At 44.6% G+C, this 21,583-nt stretch overlaps 1 protein-coding gene across 3 annotated transcripts in view; it reads right to left on the bottom strand.

Moving 5' to 3' along the window:
• The window catches only part of LOC147882435 (DHBP synthase RibB-like alpha/beta domain-containing protein), a 68,632-nt gene that overhangs the window by 13,083 nt on the left and 33,966 nt on the right, over positions 1-21,583 (bottom strand). For all 3 annotated transcript variants that reach the window (XM_087400692.1, XM_087400694.1, XM_087400693.1), the window contains exons 3-8: positions 7,781-7,834; positions 7,603-7,627; positions 7,385-7,507; positions 7,106-7,272; positions 6,930-7,011; positions 6,124-6,222 (exon numbers count right to left, since the gene is read on the bottom strand). In XM_087400692.1, coding sequence (XP_087256818.1) covers positions 6,124-6,222; positions 6,930-7,011; positions 7,106-7,272; positions 7,385-7,507; positions 7,603-7,627; positions 7,781-7,834 — 550 coding nt within the window. The remainder of the gene's footprint in view (positions 1-6,123; positions 6,223-6,929; positions 7,012-7,105; positions 7,273-7,384; positions 7,508-7,602; positions 7,628-7,780; positions 7,835-21,583) is intronic.

Here is a 21,583-nt window from a genome sequence, read left to right as displayed (position 1 = left end):
GACTCAAAGCAGGCAATCAAAGCAGGGAAGAAGATATTCATGGATCTGAAGCCATCTACTCAAGGGCGTTCCACTATTGTAACTACACTCACCAATATTCCAGAGATAAGTCTGGTAGAAATTGACGCATCACTCTTGGAAGAGGAGAGAAAGATCAAACAAAGAAGTGATTACAAAGAAGGGGCATATTTGGCCAAAAGCAACTTCAAGGGAAAGAGCAAAATGAAATGTAACTTTTGTGGCAAACCTGGACACTTTGAAAAAGAATGTTATGCCAAGAAGAGATGTTCAGCCAATCTTGTTGAGGAAGCAAAAACTGAAGAAGAAGAAAAACCAGAGAATGTCAAAGCTCTCACTGCTTACAACACCCAAGTCAATTCTGACAAGGGTGAGGATTCATATGTTTTCTAAGTTATGTGTGTGAGAGGTCAATAATGGTTCTCTGCCATGGATAGTCCATCCTTAAATGTGTTGGGGTAAAGGCTCTATGGCCACCCAAGTACAGTTAAGTACACTTAGTACTTTATTTGTTAAGTACACTAAGTACACCGTACTTAGTGTTGTAACCTTATCCTTTTCATATAAAAGCTTCACTGTGTGCTAGGGGAGGTACACACATACCTTTTATCCCCACACTTCTTGTTTCTTATCCTGCTTGTGTGTGTGGGTGTGCTCCCTTCTCTCCCTTCCACAGCTGGTATCAGAGCCTATTCGTGGGTGTGCCCAAAACGTGGGTCTTACCAGCAGCCAAGGAGCACCAACAGCCATCGCTAGGCAGCAGCGACAGCCTGCAAGAAAGCGCCCCCTACCAGCTTCGTCGATAGCTGCTCCTGCTCTCCTCGCCTACCAGCCTCGTCGATGATCCATCGCTAGGCACAGCCATCGTCAGCGCACCTTCAGCTGCTAGCGCTACGCTAGCAGCCCTTGAGGCCATTCGTCGCCAGGGCCAAGGCCACCGACCACGCCAGCGCCAAGGCCACCGACGCCAACGACCAGCGGCCACCAGTAGCCAACGGCGCCAGCCAGCGACCAGCGGCCACCAGCGACGCCATCGTCGCCACCAGCGCCATAGTATTGTAGGTCCTCGCCATCGCCACAGGTGCAGGTCCTCGCCATCGACATCGCCGGAGAGCTCGAAGATGTGCACGATCGTATAGCAGCCCACGTCACCCGTTTTTTTGGGTTCCATCTGTTGTCAGTGAGATAGATCTGCAGATCTATGCCTCCAATGTGAGAGAAATTCTCATTTCTGAATTGTGGAATCAAGGGGCTTTTGTAGCCACAGCCAAGCATTGGCTTCTACACGCACTTATTTGCGTATATCCTCCTGATTGGAGTTGATTTGTGCAAGGATTTGATGCATTTTATGACTTACGGGACAGTGGCAGATGCATATGAATTGGGGCTTTTGACATTGTTATGCATATCAGTGTTGGGGGAAACACTTAGATGCTTTATGTGATCAGTGGAGCTTTGGGAAAGCTGTGTATGCACTAAAAATCTTCAAAATTGGCTTCTAGTCAAGGGGCTTTTGCCTCATTCAAGTTCTAAACTGTGTAACACAGTTATAGAGGCAAGACAAAGTCTAATTCTGACAGTTTTGGACAGTTATACAGTCAATTTCTGTTGCTGTACTAGAAAGTACAGTCGGGTACTGTCCGGAGTCAATTTTTGGACTGTAAACAGTCACTTTACTGAAGTTTAAAGTGCATAAAACAGTGCTGTTTTCACTGTTACAGCAGGGACATACATTGTGTCAAATCAAGGTACTGCTGTACTGTATTACAGAGCATCAATTAATGCATTAAATATTGCTTTTCTGGATCTGCAGCCGGCAGGAAACAGACAGTATTTACTGTTAAGTGGGAGAAAATTGCAGGAATTAACTTTTGAGCACAACTACAAGTGCATCTGTGCACTTAGTTTGCAGGGAGTCAGGCAACCAAGTGTGGGTTATATTTCTTGCTGATTGTAATGGCTTCATCCTCGGAATCTTCTCTTCTCAATATTAAAAAATTGCAGGGTGCTGCTAACTACCCAATGTGGAAAAAGATGGTCCTGAATGTGCTAATTCTCAGGCAGTTTCATGCTCCTATTATACACAAAGGTGTGAAGCCCACTGGCACATCTGATGATGCTTGGGCACTAGCTGATCTGTCAGCAAAGTCCATAATTGAATTGTCACTCCATGAGAGTGTTGTTTGGAATGTGGATGGTGAAAAAACAGCCTGGGGTGTGTGTACCCGAAGTCAAGAAAAATCTGATTTCTACTGGCATGTTGGATGACGAAGGTTTTGTGACCAGCTTTGGTCATGGTTTCTGGAAGGTCACCAAAGGTGCCCTGGTTGTTGCCAGAGGCTCTAAGGTTGACACAATGTATACTCTTCATGCTAAAGTATGTAATCATGCTGATATTCATGCCACCGAGCTGCCGAATATTTCTATGTGGCATAGCCGGATGGGACATATGAGCATAAGTGAAATGGAGCAATTGGCTCGCCTTGGCTACTTACCGTCTCTTAAATTTTCTGATTTAAAGTTTTGTGAGCACTGCATATATGGTAGACAGTTACAGTGTCCTCATAAAAGGAGATTAGGACATAAAGATGATCAACTTGAGCTTGTGCATACAGATGTGTGTGAGATGCCTAGTCCTTCACTTGGAGGTGCACGGTACTTTGTCACATTTATAGATGATTCCACAAGAAAGGTGTGGTTGTATCCTCTTCGATTGAAGAGTGATGTCTTTCCAGTGTTCCAGAAATGGCTTGCTATGGTTGAGAACCAAACAGGCAGAACACTGAAGGCTTTGCGGTCAGATAACGGTGGGGAGTATATGTCTAATGCATTCAATGCATTTTGTGATGCTAGAGGTATTAAAAGAGAACTCACTGCTCCTTACAGTCCAGCGCAAAATGGCACTGCAGAGCGTATGAATAGAACCATACAGGAAAAGTCTCGCTCTATGATGTCACATGCTGCTTTACCTCATGGATTTTGGGCTGAAGCTGTAAAAACAGAAGTACACCTCATCAATAGGTCACCAAATAAAAGACTAGATGGCAGAGTGCCAGAGGAGCTTTGGACAGGAAAACCTCCTTCCTATAAGCACTTGAGGGTCTTTGGCTGCACTGCGTACGTGCATATACGCAGAGAAAATCGCAGCAAGCTTGATCCTAAGTCTCTTAAATGCATTTTTCTTGGATATGGTGACAGTGGTGAGATGGGTTACCGCCTATGGGATCCTGTGAATAAGAAGCTAATACGCAGCAATGATGTCTTATTTGATGAGTCATGTATGTTTAAGGCAGCAGATAAGCCTTCTGATGCTTCAGAGGTTGACATTGATGACTCGGGACATCCTGTACAATTCAAGCAGGCTGCAAATCAGCCACAACCGCAGCGTAATCAGCCAATGCATGATGCCGCAGCAGGTCCAAATGGACAGCCCGCAGTGGCGGAAGATGTACTACGGGACATGCCACCTTTGGAAGACCTCCCAGGCATAATTCTGCAGCCTGATCTACTAGAACAGCAACCTGTTTTAGGTGAGCAGCAAGTTGGACAGCAAGACCAATGGGTCCGAAGGTCCACTAGACAAATGAAACCGCCAGACAGATTTGTTCCAGGAGCAGATTTTATTATGCTTACAGATTGTGGAGAACCTTCTTGTTACAAGGAAGCCGTGCAAATGCATGATAAAAGTCTATGGGAACTAGCCATGAAGTCTGAAATGGACAGTCTCCATAAAAATGGTACTTGGGAATTGGTGCAGTTGCCTAAGGGCATGAAAGTACTGCCATGCAAGTGGGTGTATAGATTGAAAGTCACACTTGGAGCTAAGCCAAGGTATAAAGCCAGGTTGGTTGCCAAGGGCTTTAAGCAGGAGTATGGTGTTGATTTTGATGAGATCTTTTCTCCAGTGGTTAAGATGACCACACTCAGGATTGTACTTGCTTTGGTTGCATGTGAGAATTTGGAATTATGCCAAATGGATGTGAAGACAGCCTTTCTTCACGGTGATCTTCATGAGGAGATCTACATGCAGCAGCCAGAAGGATTTGCAGTCAAGGGCAAGGAGTCACTTGTATGCAAGCTTAAAAAGAGCCTTTACGGGCTGAAACAGGCACCAAGGGAATGGTATAAGAAATTTGATACCTTCATGAAGTCCCAAGGTTTCAGGAGAAGTGATGACGATCACTGCTTATATACCAAAAGGGCTGCCAATGGCAGCTTAATCATTCTCATTTTATATGTGGATGACATGCTTATTGCTGGTAGAGCTCGTAAGGAGCTTGATGACCTTAAGAAAAGATTGCATGAGGCCTTTGATATGAAGGACCTTGGTGATGCAAATCACATACTGGGAATGCGGATACGGAGAGACAGGGGACAGCGTTTGTTGTATTTGTCTCAGACCGAATATATTGGCAAAGTATTGCACAGGTTTCATATGGAGGGGGGGAAAACCCTTAGTTCTCCATTGCCTCCGTATGTGAAACTCAGTGCAATGGACAGCCCACACTCAGATACACTCAGATGCTGATAGGGCTGAAATGGCCAAGATTCCGTATGCTTCAGCTTGTGGCAGTCTCATGTATGCCATGGTTGCTACTAGACCTGATATTGCGTTTGCAGTGGGAGTGGTTAGCAGGTATATGGCAAATCCAGGCAAGAAGCATTGGAATGCAGTGAAAGGTATCATGAGATACCTGAAGGGCACACAGGAGTTGTGCATATGCTTTGGCAAGCGAGATGCAAAGGTGCATGGTTATGTGGATCCCGATAACCGGAAGTCTACTACCGGTTATGTTTATACATTCACTGGAGGTGCAGTGTCATGGATGTCAAGGATGCAGCAGTGCATAGCCTTGTCTACTACGGAAGCTGAATATATTGCAGCCACAGAGGCATGCAAGGAGGCCTTATGGTTATCTCGGCTAGTGGGAGATTTGGACATTACAGGTGATATTCCACTGTTGCATTGTGACAGTCAGAGTGCTATTCAGTTGGCACACAATCCTGTCTTTCATGCAAAGACAAAGCACATTGATGTGAAGTATCACTTCATCAGGGAGGTGATAGATGATAAGCTGATTCAGCTTGTCAAGATTCACACAGATGATAATCCAGCAGATCTGTTGACAAAAGGCTTGCCTGCAGAGCGGTTTGCACATTGCCGACAGTTGATGGGTATAGGTTGAGCCTCATTTATTTTTACTTGAGGGCATATTGCCTTTAAGTGGGAGGTTGTTGGGGTAAAGGCTCTATGGCCACCCAAGTACAGTTAAGTACACTTAGTACTTTATTTGTTAAGTACACTAAGTACACCGTACTTAGTGTTGTAACCTTATCCTTTTCATATAAAGCTTCACTGTGTGCTAGGGGAGGTACACACATACCTTTTATCCCCACACTTCTTGTTTCTTATCCTGCTTGTGTGTGTGGGTGTGCTCCCTTCTCTCCCTTCCACAAAATGATTGTTAGTCTTTTGAGATTTTTCCTTGTTGGACTCATTGGGCTTTACATACATAGTCATTGTCTATCTCCTAGTTGTAAACTAAGAATCCTAAGAGTGAGTCACAGGTTGGGGCCATGTGTGTTGCCACATGATGGTGGGCAAGCCATGGAGCATCCCATGTACTACTGCTGAGGGATGAGGTCATCAATTTGTGGGTGGGAATGAAGGGGCAAATTGATGTGTGTGTGTGTATGCCTATGGGCTTGGAGTCCTATGCAAGGAGTGTGTGGGTGTAGGTTTGCTAGAAGGTTCTAGTGACTCATCAGTTAGGTGTGTCAGGTTGGTGTGATGAGTGAGTGATCATAGGAGGTGATTGATTGAGATAATCATGGAGATGATGGTGGATCTGGGATCTACCTACATGGAGGCAGTTGCCTATATATGTAACCACTCTTGGAATAAAGCTTTACATTGTGTGCCTCATTGCTTCCTCATGAATTCACAATGAAAGAATAGGAAGCCTCTGTTTTACTATCACCATGCTCGCATCCTTATCAAAAAACCCCCAGCTTATCCCAGTTACTACACTAGAATGGGTCCTACTAACCAAAATGTGAGTGAGGGCGTTTATGTAGCAAGCCATACGAGTTTCGAGAGTATACCTTTCCACATCTCAACAATGTTGGCTTTGTCCCTGTCATGTCAACTACGGTAGATGGATCAGCAATCCGCACACCACCATCTACTACAAAGTCCACGCCCTGCACTCCAAGGAATTTAAATTCCACGTTTCGTGCAACGGAAACAAAAGCTTCAATTAGAAAAGCAACAAACCATGTGATTGAGAATGGTCAGATGTAGTTATACTAGTTAGTTAAGCAACAAACCAAATGATTGAGAATGGTCGTATGTAGTTATACTAATTTCTCAACTAATGACCATAAAGAGACGCAAGTGCAGATTGACAACTATTTCTATTTCCAATGAAAGAGCTGACAAGAAATAGCATGCACACTAGAACGTACAAACTCTCTTTAAAACATATTTTTTCAACAGAATGCACAAGATAGAAGGCAAAGAAGAGGCAACTACAGGTTGCTCACAAACTACAAAATTTTCCCCTCCAAACGGTACCCACTGTATAAACATAATGTTCAACTGATGACCATAAAGAGACACAACACTAGAACGTACAAACTCTCTTTAACATATTTTTTCAACAGAATGCATAAGATAGAAGGCAAAGAGAGGCAACTGCAGGTTTTTCACAAACTACAAAAGTTCCCCCTCCAAACGGAACCCACTGTATTAACATAATGTTCAATTCTGGAGCTTTTAGAGTTCCAACTTGCTGCTTCAAACTTATTTTCATTAACTCTTTCTGGAAGTCAAATGATGTCATTCTTACTGAAATAGCCAATATGTTAGAATTGTGGTGGAATAGCAGTGATGTACAAAACAAACTCACCTCTTTCCCTTCTGAAGCACCATAGGTATCTGATATGATGACTGGATCTAGCATCCATTCATCATCTGCTGGTCTCCGGACACTGCATTTAAGGTTCACAACTATCACGCCTATACTCCTCACCCAAAAACAAATCTATCAAACAAGACAGAACAAAATATTGACAGCTCTACAACCTTGTGCAAATCAGTGGACCATCCAGTCCCTTGAGAATGGCTTGGCAAATGGCATCATTTGGCATGCGAACACCAACACTCTTTCTCGGTGCACAGCTGGCAGCATTTCCACCAAAGTTTATACAGTGCTTGGGCATTTCTTTGCTTGCAGGAAGTATGAAAGTATACTGTACTCAAGAAAACATTTAAAAAGCCTTGTGAATGCTAATCCTTGTCGCAACAATCGGAGAACGTATTCATAGTCCAAGAAAATAAACAGCAGAATAATAGGAACCATACAGGTCCAGGTAGGCACTGCCGAGCAGCACGAAATATATTGGTATGACCATGACCATCACCACGTGGAAAGCCAGTTGTGTACGTATCAATGTCTTTGAAGGATCGACAAACAATGCTTAGTGGCTGAGATAGTACACGCAGATTAATTGTATATCAGTCAATAAACTACTTAGCCAAGTTGATATAAAAAGCTCGAATGCATGGAAAACAAACATTACCTTCTTAGGATCCATGTTCTTAATTCTGTAAAACAATTAGCCATTTGGTTTAGACACAGGACTTTGAATTGGATACTTGTTAAAGAAGATATCAGCTTAACTATATTATATTGCTTAAAAAGTGCAGTATTCTATATGTCTCTCTCTTCAATTAAAATGAAATGGTGTGTATTCAAACCTGTAAATCCGGTCTATTGATGTTCGGTTCTTGAGATCACAAACAATTGCATAGCTGTCCAACCACCACTTCAAAGCTTAACAAAGAGAAATCCAGTTGTGATTGGACAGACTTAATTGATTGAAAACTCTCTTTTTTTTTTCTTTTTTCTTTTTCAAAGAAAGGAACCTTCTATTAATGTTTGATTGAAAACTCAATACAGCATAGCATCAAACTAATACCCACCAACTACCACTTCAAAGCTTAACAAAGAGAAATCCAGTTGTGATTGGACAGACTTAATTGATTGAAAAAACACCGACCATAGAAGCATAAGAATCCTCTCAACAGTTATCAAGAGTTCTTGAAGCATTAATGGGAATGCTTACTTATGGACATAGTTGTCTGGAAAGTCAATTATTCTAAGTTTCACCTTTGACAGACAAAATATACAATATAGTATGTCAAGAAACAATAACACATATGCAGGCATGCCTAAACTCATCACACAAGAACTAGAAAATGCACAATTCAACCTTACGGCAGCAAGCCACAAGGCGACAACCTAGCAGCTCTACAATGCATAGGAGGGACTAGCAACTACTACATCCCAAACCCCTGCACCGAGTTAGATTATGGGTGCAGAACATATGGATGTGATCTTATGGATACACCAAGTTAGATTATGGGTGCAGATCATGGTATAAGGATATGATCAATAAGGATACAGATTATTGGTGCACTGAGTTAAATTATGGCTGCAGATCATGGTTAAGGATATTATCTTAGGCACTTTTTTTTTTTTTGAGATCCATGTAGGATCTTACACAAAAAAAAATTCCCGGTGAAGATTTTAATGCTTTATATTACACAGTAGCTTCCCCTGAATGTATGGTCTTACACACATACACACACAAAGAATTTGTCCACTTTTCAATTGAGAAAATCAGTTTCTGATGACATTTGGATGTTAGACCAGCTCCTTGTGCATCATAAAGAGATGGATTGAGTCTGCCTTCGAAAATGTGTGATCTGTCTTGCTGCTTATGAATAGCATGACATTTAAGTGAAATGACCTTCTAGCTCATTAAAGATTGTGAAATAAAAGTGATTCTTTGATCCATCTTTGAGTACCAAGTATTAGGTGCTTGCTCCCATCCACGCAAAGACTTTTCAGCTTGCTTGGCTAGCTTGTTTCCACGCAGCCTCCTTTCCACCTTGTACTTCCACTCTTCACACCTCTTTACCTCTTCAATGCTTCCAAATCTTCCATCTAGTAGGTATTTTCCTTTTGGCAGCCTGTAGCTGGCCAAAAGGGAGGTAAAACTCCTCCTAGTTGTTTTCAAACCCTCCTTTCATTCCACGGCCATTCCCTTCCCTCTTCTTTTTCCCATCCCCTACCTCACGTGTCATCTTGTGACTCTTTCCCTATTACACTCCGCGTAGCCGCCCCTACTCACATGGAGCTTGTTTGGGATTAGCTCAGCCAACTTTCAGTTTTTCTTTATATTGTTCTTTCCATAATGAGAGATACCATGGATATCATTTGACACTTTGGTCTCATAAGGCAATTTGGCCTCTTCTAGAAATTTAATCTCTCTCTCTCTCTCTCTCTCTCTCTCTCTCTCTCTCTCTCTCTCTGTGACACTCCTCTATCTTCAGACCTAGGGTACAGCCGACCGGGGTTACAGTGGCGCTCGTCAGACGTCGGCAGGAGGGCACGATGGGTTACTCATCCAGATAGCAGACATCAATCCATCACAGGCTTTCTTGCCTACACCGCCTAGTCCGTCATTGTGTGGATCTTGACGTTCTGTATGCCTATTGTATTGTATTGTATTGAATCAGGCTACGTCTCCACATGCGGGTGATGACGCCAAGATGGATATGTATGATTATGGTGGACATGTACGATGATACCATTGACTATGTCTACACAATTTTCTAGCTTGGGTTAGGATGCTCGCTTAGTAGCTCCACTCTTTTATTCATTGTATTAGGGTTTTCTTCAATCTCATAGACCCATCGGTCTTTAGTAGACTTTAATAAACACACACTCTCTCTCTCTCTCTCTCTCTCTCTTGTGAGAGTAGAGGAAGCAGAATGCAAGAGTGAGAGCAAGAAGGTGCAAAACGTCTGAATAGATGAGTAGTGAAAGTACAAGAGAGTATGAGGTTTTGTCTAAGTGACAAAAACTTATCCTATCCACTAACCGTAGTTAGGGATCTAACTGTGATTAGGGGGGAGAACCTCAACGAGGGAAAAGTGCCCTAACCTACTTATTACATTACATTGGAAACTGCCTAGAATATACCAATAATTCTAACATCTGTGTGTGTGTGTGTGTGTGTGTGTGTGTGTGTAGTGCCAATGTGGTGTACAAGGTAGTGATCAATCACCAAAAGGAGGTAAGTTCTGGGCACTGCGAAATGCCTCAAACTTCTCACGTAGAAGTGCTTTGGTGAAGAAGTCTGCAACATTGTCATGTGTTGACACATAGATCATATCGATCTCCCCTGCATGCAACTTCTCTCTGACATAATGATAATGAACCTCAATGTACTTCGTGCAAGCATGAAACACAGGATTCTTTGCCACTGCTATAGCACTTTGACTATCACTGAGAACTGGAGAAGGACCCTCTAATAAGAGATGAAGATCAGCAAACAAACGACGCAGCCAAACACATTCAAATGTCACTGTGAAAGGTGCCCTGTACTCAGCTTCACAAGAGGAAGTAGCCACAATAGATTGTTTCTTGCTTAGCCAAGAAATGCTAGCTTTGCCTAACAAGAAACAATTACCACTAGTGGACTGCCTGGTATCATAGTCTCCAGCCAAATCTGAATCATTGTAAGCATGCACCCAAATTTGTCATGTCAAATTCAGCTTTCAACTCAGCTTTGAAATCTGCAATTATTTCCTCATTTAACCCTGTGAGCATCATGTCATCTACATAAAGAATGATGACCAAAATATCCCCCCCATCCTTCTTGATGTAAAGGGTGCTTTCCGTGGGACTATTGTGTACCCCTTACCTGCCAGGAAGCCATCAATCTTGGCATACCATGCACGTGGGGCTTGTTTCAGCCCATATAAAGCTTTGTTCAGCTTGCAAACTTGAAGTGCATTGCCAGAAAGTTCAAATCCAGGAGGTTGTTTGACATAAACCTCTTCCTGCAAGTCCCCATTAAGGAAAACTGTTTTTATGTCCAACTGATGGACATTCCAAACAAAATTTGCAAAACTGATGGACATTCCAAACAAAATTTGCAGCCATGGCAATAACTAACCTTATGGTGGTCATCCAGGATGTAGGAGCAAAAGTCTCCTCAAAATCTATGCCCTTTTTCTGAGCATAGCCTTTGGCAACCAGCCTTGCCTTGTACCTATCAATGGACCCATCTATTTGATACCAATGGCATGTTTCCCTGGTGGCAAATCCACAACATCCCAAGTCTGATTTTTCTCAATGGACTGCAATTCATTGTGCATGGCATGCATCCAATGCACATTATCCTTGGCTTCTTCAAAAGAGTTAGGTTCTTCTTCATCAAGAAGAGTACCTGCATAAGCTGTCTCAACGGAAAGAGCCCCCCCTGCGTGCCTTGCTGCACTACGAGTCCTGCCAGGCAAAGGCGCAGAGTCTGTAGCAACCAATTCGGAACTGTTTTGGCTGCATGTATCTCTTGAATCTCTTGCCTAACAACTTCATCCACACCCTGTGGAGGAACAAAATCAGCATGTGGCTGAATCGGGGCATGTGGATCAGGAGGGGGTTGCTGTAAATTCTTATTTTCAGCATGAGCTTTAGCGGGGGAACCAAAAGCTATAGGAAGCATCCCCTCAAAAACATCATCTGAAGAAGCTGGAATAGTAAGTTCAGCATGTGTATGTGCTGAATTCTCTGAAAAAATATCATCTCTACTCACAAAAATCTTGCGAGAAGCAGGATTGTAGAGACGATAGCCTTTTCTTTGTGCACTATACCCAACAAAAATACACTCAAGTGCCTTATCTGACAACTTATGTCGAAACTCCATAGGCATGTGGGCATATGCAACACAACCAAAAACTCTAAAGTGATCCACTGAAAGCTTTCTCCCATGCCAAGCCTCATAGGGAGTGATTGTCTTCAAAGCCTTTGTGGGAACCCGATTCAAAACATAATTGGCACACATGAGGCCTTTGAGCCAAAATCTGTGAGGCAACTTCTTACTAGTAAGCATGCATCTATCCATCTCCATGAGAGTGCAATTTTTGCGCTCAGTTTTGCCATTTTGCTGAGGTGTAAGCCTCACTGTAAGCTGATGTGTGATGCCTCTCTCCTTCAAAAATGCCTCAAATTCATGAGACATATACTCCCCTCCTTCTCTGTCAGTGCGGAGTGTCTGCATCCTGTCTCATTTTCAACCATGGCCACAAAGTGTTTGAAATGCATAAACACATCTGATTTTTTCTTCACACCATAGACCCAAGTGTAATTGGTGTAGTCATCTGTGAATGTAACATAATAGAGATAACCACCAAAAGCATGTGTTCTCATGGGACCGAAGACATCACTGTGTATGAGTTGTAATTTACAAGTAGCTCTTACTGCATCATCATTCTTAAAAGAAAATCTATGCATCTTACCAAGGATGCATCCCTCACATGCATGAGGAGGAGGTGACTCCAAAGGAGGCAATGCATCAACCATAGCATACTTTTGAAGTGTCATCAAGCCGCCATAGCTCATGTGCCCATATCTGGCATGCCATAACTCCGCATAATTGCAAGTCAAGAAAGCATACGGGTCATCCTCATAAGAATCAGCTTTATGTTGATGTGTGGGCTGATTTCCATGTTGCTTTTGCTGCCCTTTCCCTTTGGGCTTGAACTTAGAAAGCATGGCCTGCTCGCCAGCCCGTGTTGCCATGTTCTTTCTTGTCTACTCTTCCTACAACAAGAGTCCTACTAGCTCATGAAAAGAGAGAGGATTGCTGCCCCCCCCTCAATGAAAAATTCAGCTGCCTTCGAGGTCTTGCATGACCAAATGTGAGGAATAATAAACCTCTTGACAGAAAGAGAAATAACTGAAAGAGCTTGTGCATCCCTAGAATCCCACCTTTTATGTTCTGCTGTGGGAGCCACTAGAGTAGCAGCTGCTGCTCCAATCACTTGTCCTGCATTTTGACCTCTACCCCTACCTCCAGCTGTAGGAGTGACAGGTGTAGCTACAATTTTTGGCCTTGTCTCATCTCTATTGACATAATCCCAGAGATGTCTTCCAATGAAGATGTTGCCAACCATAAAACTCCACAAGGAGTAATTGGTGTCATCCAACTTATGCTCCTGTGTGAGGACTCCAAAGACCTCATTGGGGTTGTTCTAAGCCATTTCTGCAAACTCAAAAATGCAGCAAATTAGACCAGTAAAATCCCTTCATGGGATGTAAAATGCACAACCAAAGTTTGCCAAAAATTCTGCCCACAATGACAATTGCTGTCACAGCCTATCAAAGGCTTGAAATGCACCAAAATGCAATGCAAATACTCAAAAATTTGCAAAGTATATCTCCAAAAAGTGACAAATGTCTGCAATGTGACTCAAACTGAGTCCAAAACTGCTTGCAAAGCTCCCAAATGATCTTTCAACTGCCAAATTGCATCCAAAATGCAAAAGCCTCAAATTCTTGCAAGAAATTGCACCTAAAAGGAGGCAAATCAACCAAAAGCCCCAAATTTTGCAATTATCTGCAAAAGCCCCAAATTTTGTCTGCAAGATTGCAAGCAGAAGCAAAAAGGCCCAAATTTCTGAAGCAAGTTATGCAACCGGACTGCAATGTCTGCAACAAAACAAGATGCCCCAAATGTGCTCCCGGAATGCAAGCCAAACAATGGCTATATGCAAAGTGTGCCTGCCAAAAAACACCTACAAGATTCACCTGCAAGGAAAAACTTGCAAAATGTAAGGACACCTGCAAGAGTACTGAACTGACAGTACACTGTGTACAATGTGCACAGAAAGGTACGATGGTAGAAACGGCACCCTGCAATTGTACAGCGAATGTATGGTGAAGTACGTTGTACAGACGATGCTGACGTAGATGCAGTACGGACAATGACATCAAGCTTGTACGAACAATCAGCGTACGGACTGTCAACAATTGTACATACGAAATTCGTACAGATGGACTGTTGTACGGTGCTCGAGCAAGGAGTGTACGAGATGATGTCTGACGGGAGCAGTACGGACAGCTATAGGCTGGAATGCTGCGGGCTGTAAGGAATGCTGCGGGTGTACAGTGCGGGTGTACAGACGACCAACAATAGTACGGCGCAGATGTACGGATCTGATACACAATCAGCGTACAGAATCCGTACAAGGTACAGACAACTGGCAGAGCTAATTCAGCAGTACGGAAGCTAAGCTCCAACAAGAGCTGCACGGGCAGAATGCGGAAGTAGCTGAAGCACGGGCAGGAAGAACTTGCTCTGATACCAAATGTGAGAGTAGAGGAAGCAGAATGCAAGAGTGAGAGCAAGAAGGTGCAAAACATCTGAACAAATGAGTAGTGAAAGTACAAGAGAGTGTGAGGTTTTGTTTAAGTAACAAAACCTTATCCTATCCACTAACCGTAGTTAGGGATCTAACTGTGATTAGGGGGAAAAACCTCAATGAGGGAAAAGTGCCCCTAACCTACTTATTACATTGCATTGGCCACTGCCTAGAATACCAATAATTCTAACATCTCTCTGTGTGTGTGTGTGTTGGGGGGGGCCGTGTGGGCATGTGTGTGTGCGCGTTTTGGGGACGGGTGGGCGTGTGTCCGTGTGTGTAACAGCGGACCACGCGCACAGACCACTACAACGCTCTATGACGTGTTTCTGGTCATCATAGCCTCATTCACCAGAGCTTTCACCTTGGCCATGTGTCCAGAGTATCTCATGTATTAGATTTGATATGATTTGATTATGTTGTATTCATTGTGGGTGATGCCTGATTAGAAACTCCACCCTATCAGCTCATTGTATCAGGTTTCTTCCAGACTCATATAGACCCTTCGGTCTTTCGAGGACTCTAATTTAGTCTCTCTCTCTCTCTCTCTCTCTCTCTCTCTCTCTCTCTCGTCCTTTGCTTCATTCCTCTTTTCCTTTCTTCCCTCTCTCCCCTGAGTAGTGTGCACGCCTATCCACCTTACAAACCTTGAGGACGTCCCACTTCTAGAAGATTGAGCCGCTCTGATCACCCACTCCCTTACAAGAGCTCGTCTAACGGTGGAGGTTGTTGCATCCCATACATATTTGGGGGGTCTTTCCTTTGGCCCAATTTTCACGATGCAACTAGCGATGCAGGCTCGGACTGAGCACCTATTACACTGCACTTGCTAGACATGAGCAGTAGTGCTTCTGCTCTCAATTTCAGAATCCTCAAACTAAGTCTCTTCTATTTGATTCCTTGATTTGCCCAAAGACATGTATGGCACTCCATACTGGGGCCTGATCTATCAAAGGTAGACCGGCCCCAAGTGGAGAGGCTCCAAGGTCTCTTATTTTCACAAATGATCCCAAGTAAGTTGTCAGTCCCACAACAATTTATTTTGGTTGAGTTTGGGGCACCCCCACTACAGCTTGATGCAGCATTCCAGGTGGTCACATACCTCTAACAAGTCTGGGATTATGGTTCTTCGAACTCAGGCCGACATAAGTTACCATGGTTGCCCTTATCCTCATTCATGATATTAGCAGCTAGAGGTGTTGGAGTGCTCGTACATGCAGATGGTTTGAGAGCCTAGGGCTCCATATAGATAGATTCATGTGTTTCGCTCACTTACCACAGGGCTAACCAAGATATCTAGGAGAATGTCATATAGCTACACACATTCAGAACATGGTTTGCCTCTAGTGAGCTTTCTATGAAGCTCAGCTTCTAGAAAGATCGTTGCCTCTAGATATCAGAGGAGGGCTTTATCGATCTGCTAGGACTGACTAATCCACCTCCCTCACTCTTTGAGGATTGCCACATGGGACTATCCCACATTACCCGCCTCCTGAATCCGGACCTTCCTCATCTTTTCTATTGGGGGATATCCTATTTGCCTCCTATGGCTTCATGAGTTGTATTGGGAGATCTTCAATGACTTGAATGCAATCCCTCTCTTTGTTGAGAGTTCGCTCAAAGATTTCCAAATCTTTGTTGGTAAATTTAGCTTGTATCTCTCTTAATTTTGCTTGACATTTGCCTCCAATCTTCAAACTTTGCCTTCAGCTCTATGTTTTCCTTTGTTGCTTCATCAAGCTTCTTTGTTGTTTCTTCAGCTATATGCTTTCATCTTCAGCTAATCTATTTGGACTTTGCCAGCCTTTCCTTGAGCGAAGTGATTTCTTGATTCACTTCTCCAACATTGGATTGTGCTTGTGTCTCTGCTCCCTTACTCTTTGGAGTTTTTCTTCCATTGATTTGCCTGCTTGTGCAATGAGCTGCATTTTTCTTCGAGCTTCTCAATCTCGTTTTGGTTTGTAGTAGCCCGAATTGGACAACTTAGTTGGGGGTAATAAACTTCACGCATCTCTTCGCTTCCTAATGATTTCAAACTGAGTGACATATATCTTTATCACTGGGAAAAGTGAAATAAAACAAATGTGATTGAGAGAATTATGGGCTTGATTGAGAGATCAGTGGAGTAATTTGTGGATCTGGAGGTGCTCTCCCTTGGGCACATGCATTGTATCAGTTGCCCTTATAAGGGCTCCTCTACTCTTGAATAAACGTCCTTTTCACATCATTGCTGATTCATTTCCTTACTGTTTCATCATGTGGTATCATAGCCACTTCAACCTTCTTGAGCCCTCTTTTCAGTGCCATGTCATCATCTTCTTTCCAAATGAAGGTTTTCTTCCCTCTCTTCCCATAGAATTTGCTTAGTGATGTTCTCCTCATTCTCTGATTCGTTGTCGACGCCCTTTGAGCTCAATCATGTCCATGCTAGGGCAAACCTCTGGCTCGGAGGAATTGTCAAATGGTCGTGTCTTCAGCCCGTGCCGACTAGATGTTCGCTTGACAAAGTTTCTATGAGTTCTTCTTCAGCGCCTCAAATCTCTCTAATTGCTCTTAGCTGGAGTTGGATGACCCTTTGACGAGTCTGACGTTGAAGCTTGAATCGATTCACTAGGTAGGGAGAACTAAGTGAAAAACCAGTCTTCCTGAGGAGAAAATAGCGCAACTTGCTAGTGCTACCCTGGGTGGTGTGACGCAACATTTGGCCCAGGCATCCTATTGAATCTTCACTTGTAAAAGACCTTTCATTTCACTATGAAAGCCCTCTTGGAGCCGCTTTCATCAGTTTGAATATTACCCTCCACTCTCTGCTTGTTTCTGAAATCAGTTTTTGAGAGTTTCTTGGTCTTCATGTTTGACTAAGTCAACAAAGGCATATGGCTTTTGACTTGACTGGAAATTTTTCCGTATTTTGACTGAGATTTGAGCGTTGGCATTTGAACTCATGGAAGGTGGTTGTTAAAAATGCCGCCTTGTTGTGGTTCTAGCAATACTCCATGTGTTACGAAAATCAAGAAGAAGAGAGCACCAAAATATGTCAATAGGAAAGTAACTAGGCTTCAAGACAAAAAACAAGTCCCTCACTATTATCATTATGCAAAGGACCTTGGCTTTCAAATTTTATTGCTTGCAATATGCATCTATATGGTGACGGCTCATTTTGAAGAATTGTAAAGGGGTTAGATACTACCAGTATTGGTAAGGCCTTTCCTTTGGTCTCCAAAGCAAAGATAGATAAGTTTGAGGGAGAGGGATTTCACACGTGGCAGACCAAACTCAAGTTTATTCTCATCGTGAAGAAGGGGATCTGGAATATTGCTAATGGGAAAGACAAGAAACCAACTACTAGGTAAGGAGAGCCTTTATGGAAACCTAGGAATGAAAAGGCACTAGCTATAATTGCACTTGGATTGATTGATTCCTATATTCATCACATTGATGGTTGTGACATTGCACATGCGGCATGGAGTCACCTTGAAATTATCCTTGGAGCACAGTTGGATTCAGATTGCCTTTTGTCTTGTTGTTTCGTAAGCGGGAGATAGACTATCCTCTTTCTCTCTCCTGCTGAATACTAACTGCAACTGCAAGATGATGCACTCAATACACAAAGTGATGCTATGGATGTGAGTGAGAGAATCAGAGGAGAGAATGTAGTGGACCTCCAAAGAGGAAATAGATGCAACTGAATAATGAATGCCCAAAGGGCTGAATAGAATTGTATGAAGAGGCTGAAACCCAAAAACCCTCACTATAAAACTGGAAGACGAGACTACCTAGAGGAGGTGAATCCTCACTAGATCCCTGAAGAGGTTGAGGCTACCCTGTTGGTCTATTGCTACGGGGAGGCCTAGGTGTTGCTTCACTGAAGCTGGAAGGCTTGAGGTGGGATGAGAAATGAAGGCCAAGGGGCTACCTTTTATAGGCTCCCTTGGGCCTCAAAACTGACCGACCAGCATGGCCGACGCTACTATCCACCGACTGGGATGCTAGCTGCTAACATGACACCGACCAGTCCACGTGGCAGTCGACTGGATGCTGACGTGGCGCTGCTGTCGTGGCACCTTTGCTGCGACTGTTGCAACGCGGGCTGCCTGCGTGGCACTCCAGTATGGCTACGGGCTGTGGATGCCCGTGACATCCCCTTCTGCTGAACCTCGAACTAGGGTAGAGACAAAGACACCTTGTAGTCTGCAAGGACATCTAGATAGCCTGCGAACAAATATTCCTCCACCCATGGTGCTTCGTGGGAGCCCCTGTGCTTGAACTTGACAGTGGCAATGAGACACATATTGATGAACATAACTGCATAAGTGACGCCAAAAAAACTTGCGCTCTATCTTCTCGAGAGTGCTTGCGACGCCTCAGTGTCCACCTGCTGGAGAATCGTGCATATCATGGAGTATGGTAGCACGGTATGAGAGCAATACACAAGTCGTCCATTGAAGAATAACCACCCATCATGTATAGCATAGTCACCCGAGCGTTCGTCAAGCATGACTTTGTACCAAGGTGTCTCGAAATCTGCATCTATATGTTACTGGTTGCGCATCTCTTCGATAGAAGACTCCTGGACTATGGAAATAGAGGTGACCATTCCTCCTCTTCTGCTAAGAGCATCTGCCACAACATTCTCTGATCCGAGCTGATACTCGATCATGCCACCAAACTGCTGAAAAGTCTGACTCCATCTGGCTTGTCGATCGGACCACTGAGCGGCGGCGGGCATGGTCTGAAGCCACCGCAAGGCCTGATGATCTGTGCGAGCAGTGAAATCCTGACCATAGAGAAAGAGTTTCCATGTTTTGAGGGCATGGATGACTGCACATAACTCCTTGTCATAGACTGAGTATCTAGTCTTTGCTGGAAGCAATTTGTGTCCCTCGAATGTGAGGGGGTGACTCTTCTACTGCGAACCCGCTCCAATGGCACTGGCATCAGTCGGTACATCGAAGGGTTGATCCCATTGTGCCAATGCTAGGCATGGTGCTGTAGTAACTGCCTCCTTCGACTGGGCAAAGTCTAAAAGAGCTGCTGGAGTAAAGGTGATAGGTGCCAAGGGACTGCGAGGCTCAAGAGGCCAAGGAGCTACAAGAACGTGTCGCTTGAGAAGAGAAGGAAGAACGGGACCAACAGCTTCTCATTTCTCTACTCCGACTAGCGGGGGGAGAAACGAAGAGACTTCCACCTCCAGCCAAGCCTTCCTTTCCAGGGAAGCTCACATGGTACGATGGTAAGCAGGAACCCTTAGTGTTGACTTTGTGGCTCAATCAGTTCGAAAGTTCAATGATGCCTACGAAGGAGGATGAGCGGTGCAAGCACCCATGCACCTTACACGCGAGGCGGTCACCTGGTGGCTCAAGTGACAGAAGGACCACTATGATGCAAACGAGGAGACACCTTTCTACAGCTAGACGGAATTCGTGAAAGATCTTCGATCACGTTCTTGCCACCGTAGTACCTAGACAGGCTCCAGAGTCAATTCTACGAGCTACGCCAGGGGGACACCGAGTCGGTGAATCACTATGCCAATAAATTCACGCAAGTGTTCATACAGTTGCAACTAGAGGAGAATCAGAAGCCTCTCGATCACGTTCGTCTTTTGCTTCCCGAGCTTCCCGATCGTGTTCTTCCTTTGCTTCCCACGCTTCCCGATCGCGTTCTTATTTTGCTCCCGAGCTAGCCTTTCATGTTCTCTAGCGGCTTGCTCACGATCTTCCCGCATCTCTTGAAGCTGGGTCATGCGGGTGATGTTAGAAATTACCCAACAGAGGGCACGCATAGTGGAAGACTGATAGTAATGCCCAGGAGCTCACATAGTGTGGTGTGGGTGTGGAATCACAAACTTCTTTACTTAATGTGCATACAATAGATGTGCAGACTCATCAATAGACAATGAACCAGCTAGATAGAGAAACCACCAAAATATATTTCCGTCCAAAACTATGGACACAATACAAAAGATATAGATCCAGAGTCCCACCAATGGTGTGGTCCTCTGATCTTACCACAAGGTCCTTCTCCTATCAGCCAGTTATCTCTAGACTTGAGCCCGCGTGCTCCACCTCGAGCGTCTATAGACTTTCTATCTAGTGTGTTCTTCTCCACCTTACTGCCTGTAAATCAGCCTAGGTGGGCAGCCCCTGCCAAGCTTTGTCTGCAGCACACAGGTCCCCTTGGTCCTCCTGAATGTAGGCCCCAAGATAGCTGTTCCACTGCTCCAACCTGCTTGTGACTGGCTGCTCCAGAAGATGATGATCTCAGCAACCTTCTGCCCTAGAAGACAGCCAAGGTCCAGCCCTTCCTGGCTAAGTCTGCAGCCCTTCAAGCACCCTCTCACCTCCTGGATATAGGCCCAGAGGGTGGCTTCCTGCTGCTCCTTTCTGCCTCCTGGATTGCTGGCTGCTGGATGATGAAATGAGGCAAGTGCCTCTCCTTTTATAGGCCTAGGGGGCCTGTCAAAAAACCGACCAGCCTGTCCTAATCTGGCCGACCAGACTGTGGCTGGTCCAGCCCTTTAAGGGCTCACAACCCGGGGCCTTTTGGCCCACACTTCTAGGGCTTTTGGCCCTCCAATCTAGGCAAGGGCCCAGCCCTATATAAGGCATGCCACTGCCCACTGGCAGCCCCATTTGCTGCTCCACCAGGCCCCAGCCATGTCAGCGCCTGTTCACCCTGCTGCTGCTGGTTCTGCCCTCTGCCAGGCTCTTCTCCAGCCACGTGCACAGCGCTGTACTGAACCGTACTGCTGCTGATGTCATCGTGCCCTGCCAGGTCAGATCTAGGGCTTGCTGTCCCCGCCTTCTGCTCCTTCCACAGGTTCCGTCCTTTGCAGCCTTCTCTTGTGAGGTGCTGCCCATGTGGCAGCCCCCTCTCTCTCTCTTCTCTGGGCATCTTCTACCCTAGGTCTCCCTCCCCCACGCTCTCCTCATTTGGGGGCTTACAGATGGGGAGGTGACCTTTCCAACAGGTGAAGAGAGCCTCGGACTGTTGTTGCTGCATCTGCATCATAGCTGCTCATTGGTGCTCATGGAGTCCTTACCAGTGGACCATAAACAATGGGGCTGTCCCTGACTGACCTAAACCTCCTGACTTCTGGAAACGAACGTTCCCCTCATGCCGCAAGGTGTAAAGACCTACGGGTGAAGACCGGAGCCGGCCCGATGCGCGATGAAGTAAGGGAGGAAGCGACTAGTACTACCAATAGTCCGGGGTAGGCACAAAATACAAAAAAGAACAAAAAAATGTAGGATAACCCTCTGTCTCAGGAAAGAATCTGAAGCT

This window comes from Dipteris shenzhenensis, chromosome 29 (genome assembly GCF_047967505.1).
Source record: "Dipteris shenzhenensis isolate YYH24624 ecotype China chromosome 29, Dip_SZ_1.0, whole genome shotgun sequence".
Classification (NCBI taxonomy): Eukaryota; Viridiplantae; Streptophyta; class Polypodiopsida; order Gleicheniales; family Dipteridaceae; genus Dipteris; species Dipteris shenzhenensis.
The sequence above is the reverse complement of the archived record's forward strand: the minus strand, read 5'-3'. Positions and strand labels throughout refer to the sequence as shown.